Here is a 22,211-nt window from a genome sequence, read left to right as displayed (position 1 = left end):
GGGTGGGCGGGCAGACGTGTGAGTGGGCGGGCAGACGGGTGGGTGGGCGGGTTGGTGGGTGGGAGGGCAGATGGGTGAGTGCGCGGGCAGACGGGTGGGCGGGCGGGCAGACGGGTGGGCGGGCGGGAAGACGGGTGGGCGGGCGGGCAGACGGGTGGGCGGGCGGGCAGACGGGTGGGCGGGCGGGACGACGGGTGGGCGGGCGGGCAGACGGGTGGGTGGGCGGGCAGACGGGTTGGTGGGTGGGAGGGCAGACGTGTGAGTGGGCGGGCAGACGGGTTGGTGGGCGGGCAGATGGGTGGGTGGGTGGGTGGGTGGGTGGGTGGGCAGGCAGACGTGCTGTGCCAAGGAGACCAGAACTGCAACCTAATTCCAGAGATCACTCCAATTAATTTCAGAGTAAATGAATAATGGATAAATGTCTCCTTTGTTTTAATCACATGTATCATGATGATTTGGTTGTTCTGGGATGACAGCTGTGGGTTCTCTATGTTTACACACACACACACACACACACACGTTACTTCTTTTTCTTTTGCTCCAAGATGCTAGTCAGCTGCTCCTCTCGTATAGACTTATAAACAGAGCTGACAGCATTCCTTACTCTACATTCAACAAAGGGGCATGTTTGTTCCATACTTTATATCTAAATGCTCCACAAACTATCAGGGCAGGCTGCCTCTGGATTCTGATCTGGTTTTTGTTTTTTAGCTTCCCCCATTGAAGGAAAGGAAAATCTGGTCCTAGATCTGTACCTAGAGGGTGACTGGTCCTAGATCTGAACTCTGAGGAAACTTGGTCTTGACCATTTTATAATGTTCTGCTGATTTGCAGACAGCAGTAGTGGGAGGGTTTGTCATATTTTCCGTAATGAAGAATCTCTTTACATTGTGTCTGTTTAGATAAGTTACAGGAATGAGGCCGTTGGGATGTATTCAACCACTGTTGTACCTTGTTTAACTATTATTTACTCAATACTTGTTTTCTGTATGAAGGATTTCATGGTTGTTGTTTTCAACTGAAATGAAAGATGCAGTTAGTTATTTGTTGGCACTGGTTGTGGAAGTGACACTGTCAAACCAAGCAGTGTCCCAGAACATGGTCCACTGTGTCATGCATGTTCTGATTTCTGCCCATGTCATCAGAACCACACTTTCAAACTTGGAATTTAACGGCTGTCTGTGGTATTATAGTTATCCGACTTATAGATTAAGCATTTAAAGAACATTACACATCCAGACCAAAATGGGAGTTTAAATGTTTTTTTTATTGCAAAGTCCCGGAATGCACCTTTAAATGGACTTCTTGAGGCTTTCAAAAACCAAGATTTAGCCAATGAAAATGCTTGACATTGTCATGTGATAGAATGCTAAATTGTCCCACTAGATAAACTGGCAAACGTTAGCCCTATGCTAACGCAAGTGACTATTTGCTGTCATTCATTCCTCATCGGACTACCAAAGAGTACCACACAAATGCCATTTGCTATAATATCAGCTCAGCCAGCAGAGGTCTGTCTACATTTTGTGTTCTAAAATATACTGAATATCCACTAGGGGGAGACATAATTGTTTTTATCTATTTCTCTTTGTGCCTCCATGCAGTGTAGCTTGGAAACTGTTTTTCCTCTGACCAACTGGCTCTACAAAAGGGCAGGGACACAGCTGTGAGTGACAGTGTTTCTCACATCTGCATTGCTAATGACTCCGCAGCTTTGACATAACGTCACGGACACTAATTATCAACATGGACAATAATTGACTTCTGTTTCGTTTGGAAGAGGTGGAATGGGGTGTTTTCTGCTGTGTGTTGGCAGGTAATATGTACGATGTTCAGTGAAATGATGTCAACAAACACTATGTTATTTAGTAATAAACACTTGGGCGGCTTAACAATGACCTGCTTTTTCTGTCTCTGTCTGAGGACAAGGTGGGAAGATCAGCCTCACGTGGGTGGTCTGTCCTGATCTCCTGTACATTCATATTCTATAACCCTCTATATCTCTTGTTTCTACACTTTTATATCCCTTTATCGCTCATCTCTCTACACTTCTATATCCCTTTATCGCTCATCCATCTACACTCTATATCCCTCTATCGCTCATCTCTCTACACTTTTATATCCCTTTATCGCTCATCTCTCTACACTTCTATATCACTCTTTCTCCTTACACTCCATCTGTCTTCTCTCTCCCTACTCTTCTATATCCCTCTAACTCTAGTCTTTCTACACTTCTATATCTCTCTTCCCTCTCCCTACTCTTCTATATCCCTCTAACTCTAGTCTTTCTACACTTCTATATCTCTCTTCCCTCTCCCTACACTTCTATATTTCTCTCCCTAAACTTCTATGTCCCTCTATCTCTCCTCTCCCTGAAGCTCTATATCCCTCTCTAGTAAAACGTATAGTTGTGAATTGTATTTGGACAGACCTAGATTGGTTACAAAGGGAACGCTGTTGGCCTTAGAGCATTCAGATAACGTATTGAGATGAGGGACTTGTTACAAATCATCACATTAAAATGTAGTCTATCCACGTCCATAAAGACACATTGTTTCAGTTCTGGAGAGCCTGAAAGCCGTGAAAAACCCTCTCCAGGCACCAGTGGTCTGTAGTGTTCGGGTCTGATGCATTCAGAGGATAAGAGGCTTTAAGCACAAGAGCGTTTTGTTCATTTAGAGTTTAAAGAGATGTTGCGGTTTTTCAGAAGCACTCCTGTCTATAATCCAGTTGGTATGTGTGGAGGCTGAAGTGACCTCCACTCAAATCTATGCTACTGTTTTTTTAGGAACGACAGAATCATCCACTCTCCTCCCTGACCTTCCACCCTCTCAACTTCCCCCTTCCCTCTCCTCCCAGAATGCTCCACTCTTCTTCCTGACCTCTGACCCACCCAGCTATCGCCTCACCATGGCGACCTCTGACCGTTTCTCAGTGTTTTGGTACTCAAGTGAAAGACCAAAAACAGAGAGAGAGATACTTTCCCTAACCGAGAGAGGGAGGGTGAGAGAGAAAGGGAGTAAGTGAAGGAGGAGAAACAGAGAGAAACGGGTAGAGAAACAGGGAGGAAGGGAGTGAGTGAAGCAGGAGAAAGAGAAAGGGAGTGAGTGAAAGAGGAGAAACAGAGAGGAAGGGGTAGGGAAACCGGGAGGAAGGGAGTGAGTGAAGCAGGAGAAACAGAGAAAGGGAGTGAGTGAAGGAGGAGAAACAGAGAGGAAGGGGTAGGGAAACCGGGAGGAAGGGAGTGAAGGAGGAGAAACAGAGAAAAGGAGTGAGAGTTGGGGGGGAAGAGAGGGGTGGAAAAATAAAGTGGGTGAGTTCACTGGTAAAATAGATACAAATTAATGAAAACAGGATCCCTTTCTCCCATTCTGTCTGATCCCTCCCTCTCTCTCTGACCTGTTCCTGTCTCTGTTTCCGTCTCTCTCTCTCTGACCTGTTCCTGTCTGTCTGTCTCCCTGTCTTAGACCTGTTTCTGTCTGTCTCCCTGTCTCATACCAGTTCCTTTCTGTCTCTCTCTCTCTCTCGCTCTCTGACCTGTTTGTTCCTGTCTGTCTGTCTCCCTGTCTCATACCTGTTCCTGTCTGTCTCCCTGTTTCTGTGACCTTAGACCTGTTCCTGTCTGTCTTCAGATGCCAGTTTATTGCCAGTCTGATCAATCAAATTTTAAACTTTATTAAGGCAGAAAGATTACTGTGAGCCTGTTCAGGAGTCAACTCTGTAGGTACTCGGTGGACTAAAGTAGTGTACTATATAGGGAATAGTGTGGTCTAAAGTAGTGTACTATGTAGGGAATAGGGTGACATTTGGGACAGGGAGATGTATCAATTAATCATGGCTCCACATCTTTAGGGCAACGTCTCGTTAGCAACTGCCCTCGTTAGAAGTAAAATACTGCCATAGTCGCTCGTTAAGGGGAGGAATCCCATTTAATTTGTATCTCCTCTGATCTGTCTTATTACAGAACCACTGAGACCATCATGAGACATTCTTCTTTTGGCCTTAAAGGTCCACATTTGCATTTTCTCAGAGCTGAAAAACAGTGAATTATATTTCATATTTTCCCTCCCTCCCTGTCCTCCCTGCCCTCCTTCTCCCTCCCATGTTACTTTTTTAAGCGATGGGGCTGATGATCGCCGGACCACCTCCTCTCTCAGATGACGGCATCACCATGGCAACAGATGTTAAAGAACAATGATTTTCTGGTCCCACTGTCAGTCTTCTAGCCCTCCGGTGGCACTAACATGGAAGCTAACAGGACGATTCCTCCCTCCCCCGAGCACACAGCGTTTCATTTTTACAGACCAGCATATTATCCTGCATGGCGGGTTGTATCATGCTCATCCTCCCGTCTTACCCTCATCCTCCCGTCTTACCCTCATCCTCCCGTCTAACCCTCATCCTCCCGTCTAACCCTCATCCTCCCGTCTAAGCCTCATCCTCCCTTCATGCTCATCCTCCTGTCTTACCTTCATCCTCTTTTCATACTTATCTCCCCTTCATCTCCTTATCCTCCCTTCTTCCTTCCCTCATCCTATCTTCATCCACTCATTCTCAATCCCCTCCATATTATCTATTTCGTTAAATTGTGATGAGTGTCAGAGGAGTGCTTCAGCCACAAGTATCCTTCAGTCTAATACTACCATATCCCCTGTCCTCCCTCTCCATCATCCCCTCCTCTCCATAGTTAAGTCTACACAGGGGGGGGACACTGGGTAGTTAAGTCTACACGGGGGGGGGGGGGGGGGCACTGGGTAGTTAAGTCTACACGGGGGGGGGGGGGGGGGGGGCACTGGGTAGTTAAGTCTACACGGGGGGGGGGGGGGCACGGGGTAGTTAAGTCTACACGGGGGGGGGGGCACTGGGTAGTTAAGTCTACACGGGGGGGGGGGGCACTGGGTAGTTAAGTCTACACGGGGGGACGACACTGGGTAGTTAAATCTACATGGGGGGGGGACACTGGGTAGTTAAATCTACACGGGGGGGGGGGGCACTGGGTAGTTAAGTCTACACGGGGGGGGGGCACTGGGTAGTTAAGTCTACACGGGGGGGGGGGGCACTGGGTAGTTAAATCTACATGGGGGGGGACACTGGGTAGTTAAATCTACACGGGGGGGGGGCACTGGGTAGTTGAGTCTACACGGGGGGGGGCGACGACACTGGGTAGTTAAGTCTACACGGGGGGGGGGGGGGCACTGGGTAGTTAAGTCTACACGGGGGGGGAGACCTGGGTAGTTAAGTCTACACGGGGGGGGGGGGCACTGGGTAGTTAAGTCTACACGGGGGGGGGGGCGACGACACTGGGTAGTTAAGTCTACACGGGGGGGAGACACTGGGTAGTTAAGTCTACACGGGGGGGAGACACTGGGTGGTTAAGTCTACACGGGGGGGAGACACTGGGTGGTTAAGTCTACACGGGGGGGGAGACACTAGGTAGTTAAGTCTGACTGCAGATATTCTCTCCAAACCGAATACAAACACAAGTAATTATTAAAAATGCATTACAGCTAGTTGTATTTGAGAAGGGCTGCAGCAAAAGCCGGCACATCCTGTTGGATTTTGGAGTAAAACATGTGGAGAGTAGTGATAGCCCTGGAGCTGATCACATGATTTGCTGCATGTGTAAGGGAGGAGCCAAAAACACCACATTTACTCCACAGAAAAGTTTATTAAATTCAGACGTCATGAACTAGAAAAACAGACAGAAGGCATTTTGTATTAAAGAAATCAGTTCAACAACAGGTTGTTTCTTTTCATTGTAAGACTTCCATTTCTACAGCAATCATCATGTACTGGCTGGTATGTCTTTAAGGTGTCAGTCAAAGCAGAATGTCCACAGCATCAATTGTTTAATCTCTCTCCAGTTACTGATTCCTCAGATGATTGTGTTTACCGTTAAGATAAGACTGCTGATTCAGAGTTGTAAACGAGTTTGAGAATAAAGCCACTTTAAAGAGTTTTACAGTGTGAGCTGGGGATTTCAGTGCCGAGTTATTTTCTTGAACAGCTCCCCCACTGGTCCTGGCATACAGAGTACAAAAAGACAGCTCACTTGAAAGGCAGTGTAGTGATGGGGCGGGGTGGGGTCTTGATGGGGCGGGGTGGGGTCTTGATGGGGCGGGGCCTTGATCAGAGGGAGGGGTGGAACCCGGCTGCTTTCTGGGATTTGGAGAAATGTATCAAGATAAGGAATCATTTCCTGGTGTGATGTGTTTTTCAGCAGTTTGTTGGCTAACAGAACACACTGGTCTGAAGAGGATTCTGGGAGCTGGACAGTTCTGTTTAGGCCTTTTGTTTGTCCAGATAGTTAGGGTTTACAGCCAGGTTAATGCTTAGAGGGGAGGGGCTAACATGTGTGGAATAGTCAGCACGTTAAATCCTTATTTACAAAGTAGTTTGTATTTACATTATCCTGTTATCATCCTGTCTTGGGACCAGCCTATATCTACAAGACAGTAACTGATCAGGGATCAGTCTGTATCTACAAGATAGTAACTGATCAGGGATCAGTCTGTATCTACATGACAGTAACTGATCAGGGATCAGTCTGTATCTACATGACAGTAACTGATCAGGGATCAGTCTGTATCTACATGACAGTAACTGATCAGGGATCAGTCTGTATCTACATGACAGTAACTGATCAGGGATCAGTCTGTATCTACATGACAGTAACTGATCAGGGATCAGTCTGTATCTACATGACAGTAACTGATCAGGGATCAGTCTGTATCTACATGACAGTAACTGATCAGGGATCAGTCTGTATCTACATGACAGTAACTGATCAGGGATCAGTCTGTATCTACATGACAGTAACTGATCAGGGATCAGTCTGTATCTACAAGACAGTAACTGATCAGGGATCAGTCTGTATCTACAAGACAGTAACTGATCAGGGATCAGGCAGTATTTACATGGCAGTAACCGATCAGGGATCAGTCTGTATTTACATGGCAGTAACCGATCCAGAATCAGTCTGTATTTACATGGTAGTTGACACAGGCAATCCTGGGGTGAGGGGAGTCAGTTCAGGAAAGGTCAGGTCTAGTAGATGATCTCGTAGACTTGTAGTCATGGAGAATTGTTGGTCGGGTCAGGAAAGGTGAGATCTAGTAGATGACTTCGTAGACGGTGGCCTTCTTGTCTCCAGAGCCAGTCACAATGTACTTATCATCTCCAGAGATGTCACAGCTCAACACTGAGGATGACTCCTTAGACTGGACAGAGGGAGGGACAGAGAGAGAGAGCGAGAGAGAGGGAGGGAGGGACAGAGAGGGGGTGGGACCGAGAGAGAGGGAGGGAGGGACAGAGAGAGGGGGTGGGACCAAGAAAGAGAGGGGGTGGGACCAAGAAAGAGAGGGAGGGAGGGACAGAGAGAGAGGGTGGGACCAAGAGAGAGAGGGAGGGAGAGAGAGGGAGGGACAGAGAGAGAGGGAGGGACAGAGAGAGAGGGAGGGACCAAGAGAGAGAGGGAGGGACAGAGAGAGGGGGTGGGACAGAGAGAGAGGGAGGGACAGAGAGAGAGGGAGGGACAGAGAGAGGGGGTGGGACCAAGAGAGAGAGCGAGAGAGAGGGACCGAGAGAGAGAGAGGGAGGGAGGGAGGGAGGGACAGAGAGAGGGGGTGAGACCAAGAGAGAGAGGGAGGGACAGAGAGAGGGGGTGGGACCAAGAGAGAGAGAGAGAGAGAGGGAGGGAGGGAGGGACAGAGAGAGGGGGTGAAACCAAGAGAGAGAGAGAGAGGGAGGGAGGGAGGGAGGGACAGAGAGGGGGTGGGACCAAGGGAGAGAGGGAGGGACAGAGAGAGGGGGTGGGACCAAGAGCGAGAGGGAGGGAGAGAGAGATCATGTGTTTTCCTTTATTTCTGTTAAATGTTCTGCGATTCTGAAGTGACTCCTCACCTGGAAGATACTGGCTCCATAAGGGGTCCTCCATGTGTTCAGGAGGTTGTCTTTCCCAGTGCTCACAAACCACTTCCCTACAGTAAACAACACATTACAGGACTACTGTCCATTACCTCCAGAACCAGACAGACAGGACACATTACAGTACCACTGTCCATTACTTCCAGAACCAGACAGACAGGACACATTACAGTACCACTGTCCATTACCTCCAGAACCAGACAGACAGGTAGAGAACCAGACAGACAGACGTACCACAGTGGGCAAACTTCAGTGAGAGAACACAGCTGTCATGGAGGTGTAACTGGTACTTGTCAGGTTTGTTGTGGTGGAGGACCTCCACGTTGCTGTTCTCCATGCCCACGGCCAGCCAGTCCCCTGTAGGACAGTAGCCCAGGGAGAATATCTGGGGAGAACACACACGTTTACTTAACAATTTAAATGGAGATGGCAAAGTTGTCCTTAAAAATCATACTTTTGCAGATCCTAAGACTAAACCTTACCCTCAAATGAACCCTACCCTAACATTTATGCCTAAAATGAATCTGGTCCTAATGCCTTACACTGTATTTACCCGTTAATGCCTTACCCTAATTCCAACCCAACCCCAAATTGTAACTTAAAGGAGCACTGTGTGGAATCATGCCTCTAACGTTTACAACAATGAATACAACAATAACAGGAAATGTCCTCTCCTCGTCTTCCCTGTTCCAACACCGGCACAGTACTAGTTAGTCCAGGGTGGTTTGTGATGGGAAGGATAGTACTAGTTAGTCCAGGGTGGTTTGTGATGGGAAGGATAGTACTAGTTAGTCCAGGTTGGTTTGTGATGGGAAGGATAGTACTAGTTAGTCCAGGGTGGTTTGTGATGGGAAGGATAGTACTAGTTAGTCCAGGGTGGTTTGTGATGGGAAGGATAGTACTAGTTAGTCCAGGTTGGTTTGTGATGGGAAGGATAGTACTAGTTAGTCCAGGGTGGTTTGTGATGGGAAGGATAGTACTAGTTAGTCCAGGGTGCTTTGTGATGGGAAGGATAGTACTAGTTAGTCCAGGGTGCTTTGTGGTGGGAAGGATAGTACTAGTTAGTCCAGGGTGGTTTGTGATGGGAAGGATAGTACTAGTTAGTCCAGGGTGCTTTGTGATGGGAAGGATAGTACTAGTTAGTCCAGGGTGCTTTGTGATGGGAAGGATAGTACTAGTTAGTCCAGGGTGCTTTGTGATGGGAAGGATAGTACTAGTTAGTCCAGGGTGCTTTGTGATGGGAAGGATAGTACTAGTTAGTCCAGGGTGCTTTGTGATGGGAAGGATAGTACTAGTTAGTCCAGGGTGCTTTGTGATGGGAGGAGTGTCTAAAGTGTGTCAATGAAAACTGATAGACAGACCGGCAACAAAGTAAATGGGGAATATCTCAGTTCCTCTGAACAATTTTGTAAAAAAATTACAATATTTGTAACATTAACATACAACAATAACTGCATATATCTGTCATTTACAGTATCTCACAAAAGTGAGTACACCCCTCACATTCTTGTGGGAGTGTCATGGTTTGGGGCTGCATGAGTGTTGAAACTGGGGCCAATTTGGACATTTTCACTTAGGGGTGTACTCACTTTTGTTGCCAGCTGTTTAGACATTAATGGCTGTGTGATGTGTTATTTTGAGGGGACAGCAAATGTACACTGTTATACAAGCTGTACACTCACTACTTTGCATTGTAGCAAAGTATTATTTCTTCAGTGTTGTCACATGAAAATATATAATGAAATATTTACAAAAATGTGAGGGGTGAACTCACTTTTGTGAGATTCTTATGCTTGTATTTTTAGCAAGTAAAAACATTCCATAAAATGGGGACAGGAATAAAGTACCCATTAGTAAAATCACAGTTTAGGGACACCACTGTCCCCACAATATTAGAAACATATACAAACACACAGCGTATTAACACCGGTAGTGTGTGATAACCTAATGTGACAAGAACATTCTGGTTGGAGGATGTTCTCTCCCACCAATCCAGTTAATGTGAAGGAGGGGTCATCAGAGGCTCTGTCTCTAGTTTCTCTTAAATCCAGAACATACCTGGAAGGAGGGTGAGTGTATGAATATGGGGGTGGGGGGGGCTACCTGTGAGGTGAAGTTGTGTTGCTGCAGCTGTCGTCCCTCTCTCAGGTCCCAGGAGCGGACGGTGTTGTCCAGACCTCCAGTCCACAGTTTGGTTCCGTCATGGGAGATGTCTATACAACTGGCCCCGTCTGTATGACCCTGGAACTGCCTGAACACACACATTACCACCCAGGATGTGGCACACTTCATCTGTCATTCATTTAACCGGTTCAGTCAGTTGACAACCAATTTTCAAATGTCCACATATTTACATTGTTCGAATGTATGTTTTCACAAGCAAATAAACACTCCAGATAAATAGCTTTAAACAATGTTCTCAGGTGGCCTAAGACTTCTGCACAGTCTTGTATATAAACATGATGTTCAAGTAAAACAACCAAACATGCAATATATACAGGTAGACAAATAGAGATGAGTTATTTAGGTCTGTAAACCAGGATGTAAAGGTTACAATGATAAGTGTGGAAGGGGGCATTAAATCGGATTGGTAGAATGGTGATTTACTACGTCATCTTAATTAGGAATTGGGAGGGTGGCCATTTTTACAAAGGTCTGGAAGGCATCAGGGAGGCGAGATTGAGAGGTCTATAACAGTTGTGATGTTTGCGCTCTATGAAAAATGGAGGTGGAAGGCTGCAGATTTCCAACCTGGCAGGATTTCAGATGTTTGGATTAAGAGGTTCAACGAGCAGATAGATAGGGGCTGGCATTATAGAGGCAGACAATGGTCCAGATTTTACAGCAGTGTCTGAAAGAATAAATAGGGTGACTCTGACGGGAAAATGATATTCTGGGCGGCAGTGTTGGAAGTGGGAATGTACATTTAAAATGTGTCCCCAGCCCTGTCAAAGAGACCGTTTAAGCCTCTTAACCATTCTATTCTTTGTCAGTGATGACAGCGTTCTCAAATATCAGAGCTGTAAGCAGCTGCATTTTCTTTCCTGATTGCTTGCCTGTATGTTCCCTTGAAGAGTTTCTTATGACCAAGGTTTGTGGATTTTCAGGGCCATTTGAGTTTCTTATGACCAAATCCAAAGTGGATTTTCAGGGCCATTTGTTTTGGAATGTACGATTTGTTGGTAAAAAAAAAAAAGTCAGGACTGAAAAGGGCAGTTAAACATTCATAGGTCCATAAATAGTTCTAAATACTTTCAATCTAGTTTAATATGTTTAAAAGTGGGTTTATGTATTATTTTTTTTATCCTCCAAAAGCATTTTTTACGTTTGGCCAAACCAGGTTTAGACAGAGACTATGATGGAGTGTCAGAGACTTTGTTGGACTGACAGAGACTTTGTTGGACTGTCAGAGACTATGATGGACTGACAGAGACTATGATGGACTGACAGAGACTTTGTTGGACTGTCAGAGACTATGATGGACTGACAGAGACTTTGTTGGACTGTCAGAGACTATGATGGACTGACAGAGACTATGATGGACTGACAGAGACTATGATGGACTGACAGAGACTATGATGGACTGACAGAGACTATGATGGACTGTCAGATACTTTGTTGGACTGACAGAGACTATGATGGACTGTCAGAGACTATGATGGACTGAAAGGGACTTTGTTGGACTGACAGAGACTATGATCAACTGACAGAGCGCTGAGTAACTGACAGGTGGTTGCTGGCTGTCCTTACAGTGGATAGCCACACCTCCTTACAGTGGATAACCATACCTCCTTACAGTGGATAGCCACACCTCCTCCCTCTGACAGAATATTTGTTTTCCAGTAGCAAAAGGTAGTCATTTATTCTCTGTGCCTTTTTTCAACTTTGACCAGCCCCAAACCAGCCTTGAAAGATCTCTCTACATTCATCCAGAAGTATCTGAACAATCACATGTTCCTATGCTATCTGAGTAGTCTCTGGTTTTGGAGGTTCAAACGTTTATGTTCCCTGCCCTCCTACCTGACCAGGGTCTGGTTGTGCAGGTCCCAGACGGCGATGTTCCCGTCACTGCAGCAGGAAAAACAGACCTTGGCGTCTGGGGAGATGGCAAGGGCATAGCATGCTGGGGCAGAGGATGTAAGTTCTGCCTTGATACGTGGCGTGGGTGTGGCTAGGTCCCAGATTGACAGTGTGGAGGCCTCGCCTCCTACAATCAAAGTCCGCCCATCAGGCAGTAGCCGACAGGAGCGGATGTAGTTGTCTCTGTTCTGGTGCACACACACAAGTGCTTTATTAAAATCAACAAAAAATATTAAGAAGACAAAAAAGTCATAATTCCAAAATGGTACAAGAACACAAAGAAAATGGTTAATATCTCAGAAAAAAATTATACTGTTGAGTTTTCTGTTTCTTGCATTTGAACTAGTGCTAGACCTCAAGTGCCTCCCATTCTGACCTTGAAGAAGTTAACTCCTTGTCCCAGAATGAACTGCCCAGCCCATTGAGAACATACGGGTAGAACATAACAAATGGTAGTAAATACTAATCCAGCAATGTTTCCAATCTCAGTCATTATTATCACAGGTTCCTCACCAGACAGTCCAACTGAGACACAGGGTTCTTGGTCCCTGGGTGGCTGATGTCCCAGATCTTGACACAGCCTTTCCCTCCAGTGTAGACGTGCTTGGTGGGGTTGGAGATGGTGACGGCACAAACCACCTCTCCGTGGCTCAGCGTGTTGATCTGCCGGGCATGTCGCGGAATCCCCGGGCCAATCAGGGCATCCGGAGGAAATGGCACCGGCTGCATCTGGCCCTCAGTGCTGATGTGGTAGGAGTAGGCCCTGGAGATGGTGAAGAGACGATATCTCTATTCTGAGTAATATTCCACTGAAAATCTGTGTCTATGAACACAACTTTTACTGTATGAGGGATGTGACGTACGGTTTTCCTCCAGGAATGTTAGAAAGATTGGGAGGAAGACCGGGAACTCTTATGTGGTGATGCGGGTCAAAGGTCACCTGGAGGACGGAAAACATACGGAAGAGATGTTAATATTTCCACACATTCCACTCTCCAGATATCATCTTTGCGTGTGAGCTGCCTGTCCGTGTCCCGGTGTGGTTGAGCGGAGGAGGGCGTACCACCTGTGACCGACCGTAGGCTGCCACAGCGGCGGCAGCAGCTGCACTCATCTGAGGGGAGAGATGGAGGGAGGCGTAGGCCGCGCCGGCCCCGCCCACATCGCTGCTCAGCCCGTTGAGCCCTGGGTGGGTGACCATGCTGAAAGCCCCAGGGTACGGACAAGGCATCGCCATGGGAACTCGCAGGCCAGAGACTGGAACAATGACAACAAACATGTTACAAAAGCAGCGAGGAGCCGGGTTCAGTGCTGATGACTGAGGTTCAGTGCTGATGACTGAGGTTCAGTGCTGATGACTGAGGTTCAGTGCTGATGATTGAGGTTCAGTGCAATTGATATACGTTCAGTACTGATGACTGAGGTTCAATACTGATGACTGAGGTTCAATGCTGATGACTGAGGTTCAGTGCTGATGATTGAGGTTCAGTGCTGATGATTGAGGTTCAGTGCTGATGACTGAGGTTCAGTGCTGATGACTGAGGTTCAGTGCTGATGACTGAGGTTCAGTGCTGATGACTGAGGTTCAGTGCTGATGATTGAGGTTCAGTGCAATTGATATACGTTCAGTACTGATGACTGAGGTTCAATACTGATGACTGAGGTTCAGTGCTGATGATATACATTCAGTACTGATGACTGAGGTTCAATACTGATGACTGAGGTTCAATACTGATGACTGAGGTTCAATGCTGATGACTGAGGTTCAATTCAGATGACTAAGGTTCAATTCAGATGACTGAGGTTCAGTGCTGATGACTGAGGTTCAGTGCTGATGACTGAGGTTCATATCTGATGACTGAGGTTCAGTGCTGATGACCGAGGTTAAATGCTGATGACCGAGATTCAGTGCTGATGACTGAGGTTCAGTGCTTATTTTTGTTGTTGTTGCTGGGAGGACTGAGGGAAGTGCTTATTCTGGAAATGGTCCTCTCATTTGATATCCACAGTAGTGCTAATAACAGTAAGTCTTTGCTAATAACTTCCTCCACATTTTTTGTGTTAAAGACTTTAAATCTCCACAAAATACCTCATAATGACCATTTTATCCTATATACAGTACAAGTCACAAGTTTGGACCCAACAATTCATTCAAGGGTATTTTGTCATTTTTACTATTTTCCAGATTGTAGAATGGTCACCTTCCTGGCCACTCTAACAGAGCTCCAGTGTTTCTCTGCAGAGATGGTTGTCCTTCTGGGAGGTTCTACCATCTCTGCAGCACTCCTTCAATCAGACCTTTATGGTAGCGTGCCTAGACGGATGCCACTCTTGAGTTAAAGGCATATGACTTGGATCCTGAAAACCTCTGAGAGCATGAGGAAAAAGTCTGTAGTCTGATGAGACCACAATTTAATTACTGGGCCTGAATTCCAAGTGATACGTCTGGCGAAAACAAGGTACCAATCATCAACTGGCAAATACTATCCATATGGTGAAGCATGGTGGTGGGAGCATCATGCTACGAGGATGCTTCTCAGCAGCAGGAACTGGGAGACTTGTCAGGATTGTTGGAAGGAAGAACAGAGCTAAATATTAATCTTATATTATTGGAGTGGTTGTATGACAAGTCTGGGAAAATCCTTGAGTTGTCCAGGAAAAGCCTGGCTTTAACCCAATTGATCATCTGTGCAGATACATATTTCCCATCCAATCTGAGACCTTGAGAGGATCTGCATGCAAGAAGGGGACAAAATACCCAAATCCAGGTGTACAATGCTTGTGGACGAAACCCCAAGAAGACCGGAACTGTAATCGCAACCAAAGTCTCTGAATGAAGGATCTGATATGTGAGATATTTCCGTTTTATTACTTTTTAAAGATACTATTTAATCAATTATAAATGTGTCTAGAACACAACAACATTTTGAAAAAGCTAAGGGTTCAATACTTTCTGAGGGCAACTGTATCAAATTAAACCTAAATCCCAATATATCTAGTTATGGCCCTGGAAGTCGCACCTTAGTCCCCTCAACTATCAATACAGATTTGGTGTCGGGTTTGGGAGTGTAGATGGCCTCACACCACAGGACTACATACGACAAAAAAAACAAAGAGACTAGACAAGTACTGCTCTGGGTCAGAGGTCATGGGCAGCTTTGCTGTGTGGAATTTGAATGTATGTGTGTTGTTATGTTAATTTGGTGGTGCTGAGTATTCTCACCTAGGCCCTCAACTCCAGGGGGTTTCCCCCCTGCATGTCTCAGACCAGGGGTTGAGGTACTGCTTGGGGTGGGGGCATCTGACCGAGGGGTGGGGGCGTCTGAACGAGGGGTGGGGGCATCTGATCGAGGCGTGGGGGTACTGGATTTCTCATTCTGAAAGAATTTAATTTGTTGTAATTCACTCAAAAACTCAAACAGTTTTAATAAATCATTTTGTGAGGAAAGGGTGCAGGCCCTGATGAGACTGACCACGTTGAGGTCTTTGGACCTGGTCGAGGGTGTGCTACTGGACGACGCTATGGAGGCAGGGCTTAGAGGAGGGACTTCCTTTTTCAGCAGACGGCTTTTGTCCAATCCATTCTCATGAGGGGAGTGGGAAGGGCTTCCTCTAGGAGAGACAGGATCCTGGGGGGGGTTAAAAGTGAAATAAGGAGTGAATAGAAGTGCTCTTGATTTAACTAATAACATTCTTCTATTCATTATTTTTGCTGACAGGCAGACAGACGGCTGACAGACAGAAAGACGGCTGACAGGCAGATAGACGGCTGACAGGCAGACAGACGGCTGACAGGCAGACAGACGGCTGACAGGCAGACAGACGGCTGACCTCATTGGAGACATCCACCACCAGATTGTCATCACTCTTCTCCCCGTCACTGTCCTGAGAAAGTCACAATAAAGATCAAACAAGTCTATTTTCATTATTCTAGTTCCTATCACACTGCCAGCTCAACCACTCAGTCTAATCCAGCCACCACAAGGTGTCACTAGAGCATGGTGAGTCAAGGCAGCCCTGTTCTGTTACTAACCCCCATCAAGATTTGAACCCTGGTCTAATGAGCCAGCTGACTGTGGGCAGTGACCTTACCGCCGAGCCATTCAGGGGTGTGGAGGTGTGTTAAATAACGTGTGTGTAAACTAACAGGTGTAGGTGTGTAAACTGACATGTGTGGAGGTGTGTTAAATAACGTGTGTGTAAACTAACGGGTTTGTAAACTAACAGGTGTAGGTGTGTAAACTGACGTGTGGAGGAGTGTTAAATAACGTGTGTGTAAACTAACGGGTTTGTAAACTAACAGGTGTAGGTGTGTAAACTGACGTGTGGAGGTGTGTAAACTAACAGGTGTCGAGGTGTGTAAACGAACAGGTGTGGAGGTGTTGAGCAGCAGTTCTAACTCACATATCGTGTGGAGGTTAACTCTTTGTCATCCATCTTCTGTTTCTTGCTGTCAGAGGTGAAGTCTCCTGAACTCCGATGCTTCTCTCCAGGTCGGAACCCAGCCGATGGGGACACAGACAGACTCTGAGCGAGGGAGAGAGCGATTAGTCATTTAAAAGTACGATTTTTGCACTGTGTTAACGCTCCAATTGTAGCAGAATAAAGGGAGAAAAGGAGAGAGACTATAAAACAGAGAGAAAAGGGAGGAGAGGAGAATTCAACTTGACCTTTACCTTGACCTTTACTCTCACTCCTCCTGCCCTTTCACTGGCCTTTATCTTGCTGCTGGTGTGTTGAAGACTGGCAACCGCTCTGTGTGTGTGTGTGTGTGTGTGTTAGCTAGCTCTATGTGCTCCCTACTCTTTGCCTTGGTCCTAACCAATCAATGTCTGCAGATGTGAAGGGTGGAACTGCATTGAGACTATCCAGATGACAGGCTGATAGCAGTCGTTCCATCTAAAGCTTCCATCAACACGCTGGAGAGAAATAAACTCTGCAAACGCGCACTACAACAACAATACAACAACACAGCAATAACACTACAACAACACAGCAACAACACTACAATAACACAGCAATAACACTACAACAACACTGCAACAACACTGCAATAACACTGCAATAACACTACAACCACACTGCAATAACACTACAACAACACAGTAACAACACTACAATAACACAGCAATAACACTACAACCACACAGCAACAACACTACAATAACACAGCAATAACACTACAACAACACTGCAACAACACTGCAACAACACTGCAACAAAACAGCAATAACACTACAACAACACTGCAACAACACTGCAATAACACTACAATAACACTACAACCACACTGCAATAACACTGCAATAACACTGCAACAACACTGCAACAACACATGTTGGCCGTTGTGATCACACCAGAGTGACCGATAGGAGTGAATATGGTTAATGATTTAGCATTGTTTGCCCCTGTGGGAATGTAACCAAGAACCCACTGAAAGTACCATTCTCTACTAACTGAGCCATACAGGACACTGACCTTTGATCTACTGGATGACTAGACCACCACAAACACCTGAAAATACCTCCACTATACATCACCTACAATGTTAAGATTCTAATCTCATGGTTTTTTTTGTTGACAACAATTTAATCTGATTGGGAAAGCTTTACAGAAACCCCCAGAAACATCAGACAGAAAACACCATGACTGGAAATCAGAACTACTTCATCAAACCAACAATCAAAACTAACAAACAAATAGATGTTTCATTTTTTTAAACAAGAGTCAGACATAGAAAGAAATGAAACGCACACACACACACACACTCAGGACATGAAGTCACAGATGTTCATGCATATTACAGGGTTGGTTGCCATAGCCTGTGGATGGTTGCCAGGGCAACAGAAGACCACCGACCAAGAGCTTATTGGCTTCATGGAGCCTGACTGCAGGCCAGTGAGTTAAACACATTGCTGAGGTGAGGGGGAGGTGGTGTGTGTGTGTGTGTGTGTGTGTGTGTGTGTGTGTGTGTGTGTGTGTGTGTGTGTGTGTGTGTGTGTGTGTGTGTGTGTGTGTGTGTGTGTGTGTGTGTGTGTGTGTGTGTGTGTGTGTGTGTGTGTGTGTGTGTGTGTGTGTGTGTGTGTGTGTGTGTGTGTGTGTGTGGTACCTGTGATGCTGTAATGAAAGACATTCATCATCTCTCTGTCTTTCTTACCCATCAGAGCTGATACTGAATAGTGCAACAAACCTACATACACACACACACACACACACTACCTCTCACACACATATTCTGTAGTTCAGTGTATTAGACTGGGACTGAACAGAGAAGGTTATCTCATCATGGATCTCTGTATGTGTGTATATATATATATATCACACACACACACATATATTATATATATGTGTGTGTGTGTGTGAGAGAGAGAAACAAAAGCAGAGCAGAAGAGAGGAGAACTGAGTAGACTAGACGAGGTGAGAACAGTCGACCGCTTACAGAATATTCTATTTATCTCTCTTTTCTTTCTACCTGTTTTCTGTCTTGCTTCTTTCTCTGTTACCAACGAGGATACAAGAAGTCAAGGAAAGAAGAGTCTTACCTTTACTGAGTCTCTTTCTGAAGCAGTGAAGTCCAGGACAGTCAGACAGAAACGGGGAGGCAGAGACAAAGAAAGGGATCAGTCATAAATACTGGATAGATGGAATTTTATCTATATATCCAGTATATATTTATATATCCAGTATATGTTTATATATCCAGTATATGTTTATATATCCAGTACATATCCAGTGTATATTTATATATCCAGTACATATCCAGTATATATTTATATATCCAGTATACACTCACCTAAAGGATTATTAGGAACACCATACTAATACTGTGTTTGACCCCCTTTCGCCTTCAGAACTGCCTTAATTCTACGTGGCATTGATTCAACAAGGTGCTGAAAGCATTCTTTAGAAATGTTGGCCCATATTGATAGGATAGCATCTTGCAGTTGATGGAGATTTGTGGGATGCACATCCAGGGCACGAAGCTCCCATTCCACCACATCCCAAAGATGCTCTATTGGGTTGAGATCTGGTGACTGTGGGGGCCATTTCAGTACACTGAACTCATTGTCATGTTCAAGAAACCAATTTGAAATGATTCGAGCTTTGTGACATGGTGCATTATCCTGCTGGAAGTAGCCATCAGAGGATGGGTACATGGTGGTCATAAAGGGATGGACATGGTCAGAAACAATGCTCAGGTAGGCCGTGGCATTTAAACGATGCCCAATTGGCACTAAGGGGCCTAAAGTGTGCCAAGAAAACCTCCCCCACACCATTACACCACCACCACCAGCCTGCACAGTGGTAACAAGGCATGATGGATCCATGTTCTCATTCTGTTTACGCCAAATTCTGACTCTACCATCTGAATGTCTCAACAGAAATCAAGACTCATCAGACCAGGCAACATTCTTCCAGTCATCAACTGACCAATTTTGGTGAGCTTGTGCAAATTGTAGCCTCTTTTTCCTATTTGTAGTGGAGATGAGTGGTACCCGGTGGGGTCTTCTGCTGTTGTAGCCCATCCGCCTCAAGGTTGTGCGTGTTGTGGCTTCACAAATGCTTTGCTGCATACCTCGGTTGTAACGAGTGGTTATTTCAGTCAAAGTTGCTCTTCTATCAGCTTGAATCAGTCGGCCCATTCTCCTCTGACCTCTAGCATCAACAAGGCATTTTCGTCCACAGGACTGCCGCATACTGGATGTTTTTCCCTTTTCACACCATTCTTTGTAAACCCTCGAAATGGATGTGCGTGAAAATCCCAGTAACTGAGCAGATTGTGAAATACTCAGACCGGCCCGCCTGGCACCAAGAACCATGCCACGCTCCAAATTGCTTAAATCACCTTTCTTTCCCATTCTGACATTCAGGAGATTGTGGAGTTTGGAGTTCAGGAGATTGTCTTGACCAGGACCACACCCCTAAATGCATTGAAGCAACTGCCATGTGATTGGTTGATTAGATAATTGCATTAATGAGAAATTGAACAGGTGTTCCTAATAATCCTTTAGGTGAGTGTATATTTATATATCCAGCATATATCTAGTATAAATCTATATATCCAGTATATATTTATATATCCAGTACATATCCACTATAAATCTATATATCCAGTATATATCCAGTATATATTTATATATCCAGTACATATCCAGTATATATCTATATATCCAGTATATATTTATATATCCAGAACATATCCAGTTTATATTTATATATCCAGTACATATCCAGTATATATTTATATATCCAGTATATATTTATATATCCAGTATATATCTATATATCCAGTAAATATCTATATATCCAGCATGTATCCGGTATATATCCTGTATGTATCCGGTATATATCCTGTATGTAACCGGTATATATCCTGTATGTATCCGGTATATATCCTGTATGTATCCGGTATATACCCTGTATGTATCCGGTATATACCCTGTATGTATCCGGTATATACCCTGTATGTATCCGGTATATACCCTGTATGTATCCGGTATATACCCTGTATGTATCCGGTATATATCCTGTATGTATCCGGTATATATCCTGTATGTATCCGGTATATATCCTGTATGTATCCGGTATATATCCTGTATGTATCCGGTATATATCCTGTATGTATCCGGTATATATCCTGTATGTATCCGGTATATACTCTGTATGTATCTGGTATATACTCTGTATGTATCTGGTATATACCCAGCGATCTGGGTGCACAGTTCAACTCTGACATTTAGACTAACAATAAAGTAACTATGTCAGAGAGGCTCTGGTCAAATGGGGATTTGCATGATTAGCACTACAGAATCACCCTGGGTTACAGCTATACACACTCTGAGGAAGCCGAGCAATTCTAGATATGTGTATAAATGTGTGCTCCAGTAAGCACTTAATTACTTCAATTGAGGCTTGTACACACACTGTAGTAATTAAGTGCTTGAGTTGGACAATTGTTGGCTCAGTAAGGGATTAGTAATGCTCACTGTGTACAGCAGGAACAAATTACTATCACGCACACACAGACACACTGAGAGTAGAGTTTTTAGACTGTGGGTGCAGTAGAGGGGTCAGACTGTAGGTGCGGTAGAGGGGACAGACTGTGGGTGCGTTAGAGGGACCAGACAGTGGGTGCGGTAGAGGGGACAGACTGTAGGTGCGGTAGAGGGGACAGACTGGGTGCGATAGAGGGGACAGACTGTGGGTGCGGTAGAGGGGACAGACTGTGGGTGCGGTAGAGTTTTTAGACTGTGGGTGCGGTAGAGGGGACAGACTATGAGTGCGGTAGAGGGGTCAGACTGGGTGCAGTAGAGGGGTCAGACTGTGGGTGCGGTAGAGGAGCCAGACTGTGAGTGTGGTAGAGTTTTAAGACTGTGGGTGCGGTAGAGGGGACAGACTGGGTGCGGTAGAGGAGTCAGACTGGGTGCGGTAGAGGGGACAGACTGTGGGTGCGATAGAGAGGTCAGATTGTAGGTGCGGTAGAGGGGACAGACTGTGGGTGCGTTAGAGGGACCAGACAGTGGGTGCGGTAGAGGGGACAGACTGTAGGTGCGGTAGAGGGGACAGACTGGGTGCGATAGAGGGGACAGACTGTGGGTGCGGTAGAGGGGACAGACTGTGGGTGCAGTAGAGGGGACAGACTGTGGGTGCGGTAGAGTTTTTAGACTGTGGGTGCGGTAGAGGGGACAGACTATGAGTGCGGTAGAGGGGTCAGACTGGGTGCAGTAGAGGGGTCAGACTGTGGGTGCGGTAGAGGAGCCAGACTGTGAGTGTGGTAGAGTTTTAAGACTGTGGGTGCGGTAGAGGGGACAGACTGGGTGCGGTAGAGGAGTCAGACTGGGTGCGGTAGAGGGGACAGACTGTGGGTTAGGTAGAGGGGACAGACTGTGAGTGCGGTAGAGGGGACAGACTGTGAGTTTGGTAGAGTTTTTAGATTGTGAGTGCGGAACAGGGGACAGACTGTAAGTGCAGTAGAGGGGACAGACTGTGGTTTCGGGTTGAGGGGACAGACTGTGAGTGTGATAAAGGGGACAGACTGTGAGTGAGGTAGAGAGGTCAGACTGTGAGTGAGGTAGAGAGGTCTGACTGTGAGTGCGATAGAGGGGACAGACTGTGAGTGCGGTAGAGAGGTCGGACTGTGAGTGAGGTAGAGAGGTCAGACTGTGAGTGCGATAGAGAGGTCAGACTGTGAGTGCGGTAGAGGG

At 45.9% G+C, this 22,211-nt stretch overlaps 1 protein-coding gene across 7 annotated transcripts in view; it reads right to left on the bottom strand.

Annotated features, from left to right (window-relative positions):
• Window positions 1-6,098: 6,098 nt before the first annotated feature.
• The window catches only part of LOC105008031 (transducin-like enhancer protein 4), a 25,426-nt gene continuing 9,313 nt past the window's right edge, over window positions 6,099-22,211 (bottom strand). For 2 of the 7 annotated variants that reach the window (XM_029124773.2, XM_029124774.2), the window contains exons 8-21: window positions 18,549-18,565; window positions 16,411-16,533; window positions 15,838-15,891; window positions 15,480-15,635; window positions 15,230-15,383; window positions 13,070-13,263; window positions 12,870-12,946; window positions 12,520-12,769; window positions 12,383-12,415; window positions 11,947-12,194; window positions 10,030-10,177; window positions 8,161-8,311; window positions 7,903-7,979; window positions 6,411-7,220 (exon numbers count right to left, since the gene is read on the bottom strand). In XM_029124773.2, coding sequence (XP_028980606.2) covers window positions 7,113-7,220; window positions 7,903-7,979; window positions 8,161-8,311; window positions 10,030-10,177; window positions 11,947-12,194; window positions 12,383-12,415; window positions 12,520-12,769; window positions 12,870-12,946; window positions 13,070-13,263; window positions 15,230-15,383; window positions 15,480-15,635; window positions 15,838-15,891; window positions 16,411-16,533; window positions 18,549-18,565 — 1,790 coding nt within the window. In that variant the 3' untranslated portion in view covers window positions 6,411-7,112. Of the gene's footprint in view, window positions 6,160-6,410; window positions 7,221-7,902; window positions 7,980-8,160; window positions 8,312-10,029; window positions 10,178-11,946; window positions 12,195-12,382; window positions 12,416-12,519; window positions 12,770-12,869; window positions 12,947-13,069; window positions 13,264-15,229; window positions 15,636-15,837; window positions 15,892-16,410; window positions 16,534-18,548; window positions 18,566-22,211 lie in introns of those variants that run through there. The other 5 variants (XM_029124777.2, XM_029124776.2, XM_029124775.2 and 2 more) reach the window with 4 other exon arrangements.

The sequence above is a fragment of the Esox lucius genome, chromosome 13, assembly GCF_011004845.1.
Source record: "Esox lucius isolate fEsoLuc1 chromosome 13, fEsoLuc1.pri, whole genome shotgun sequence".
Classification (NCBI taxonomy): Eukaryota; Metazoa; Chordata; class Actinopteri; order Esociformes; family Esocidae; genus Esox; species Esox lucius.
The sequence above is the reverse complement of the archived record's forward strand: the minus strand, read 5'-3'. Positions and strand labels throughout refer to the sequence as shown.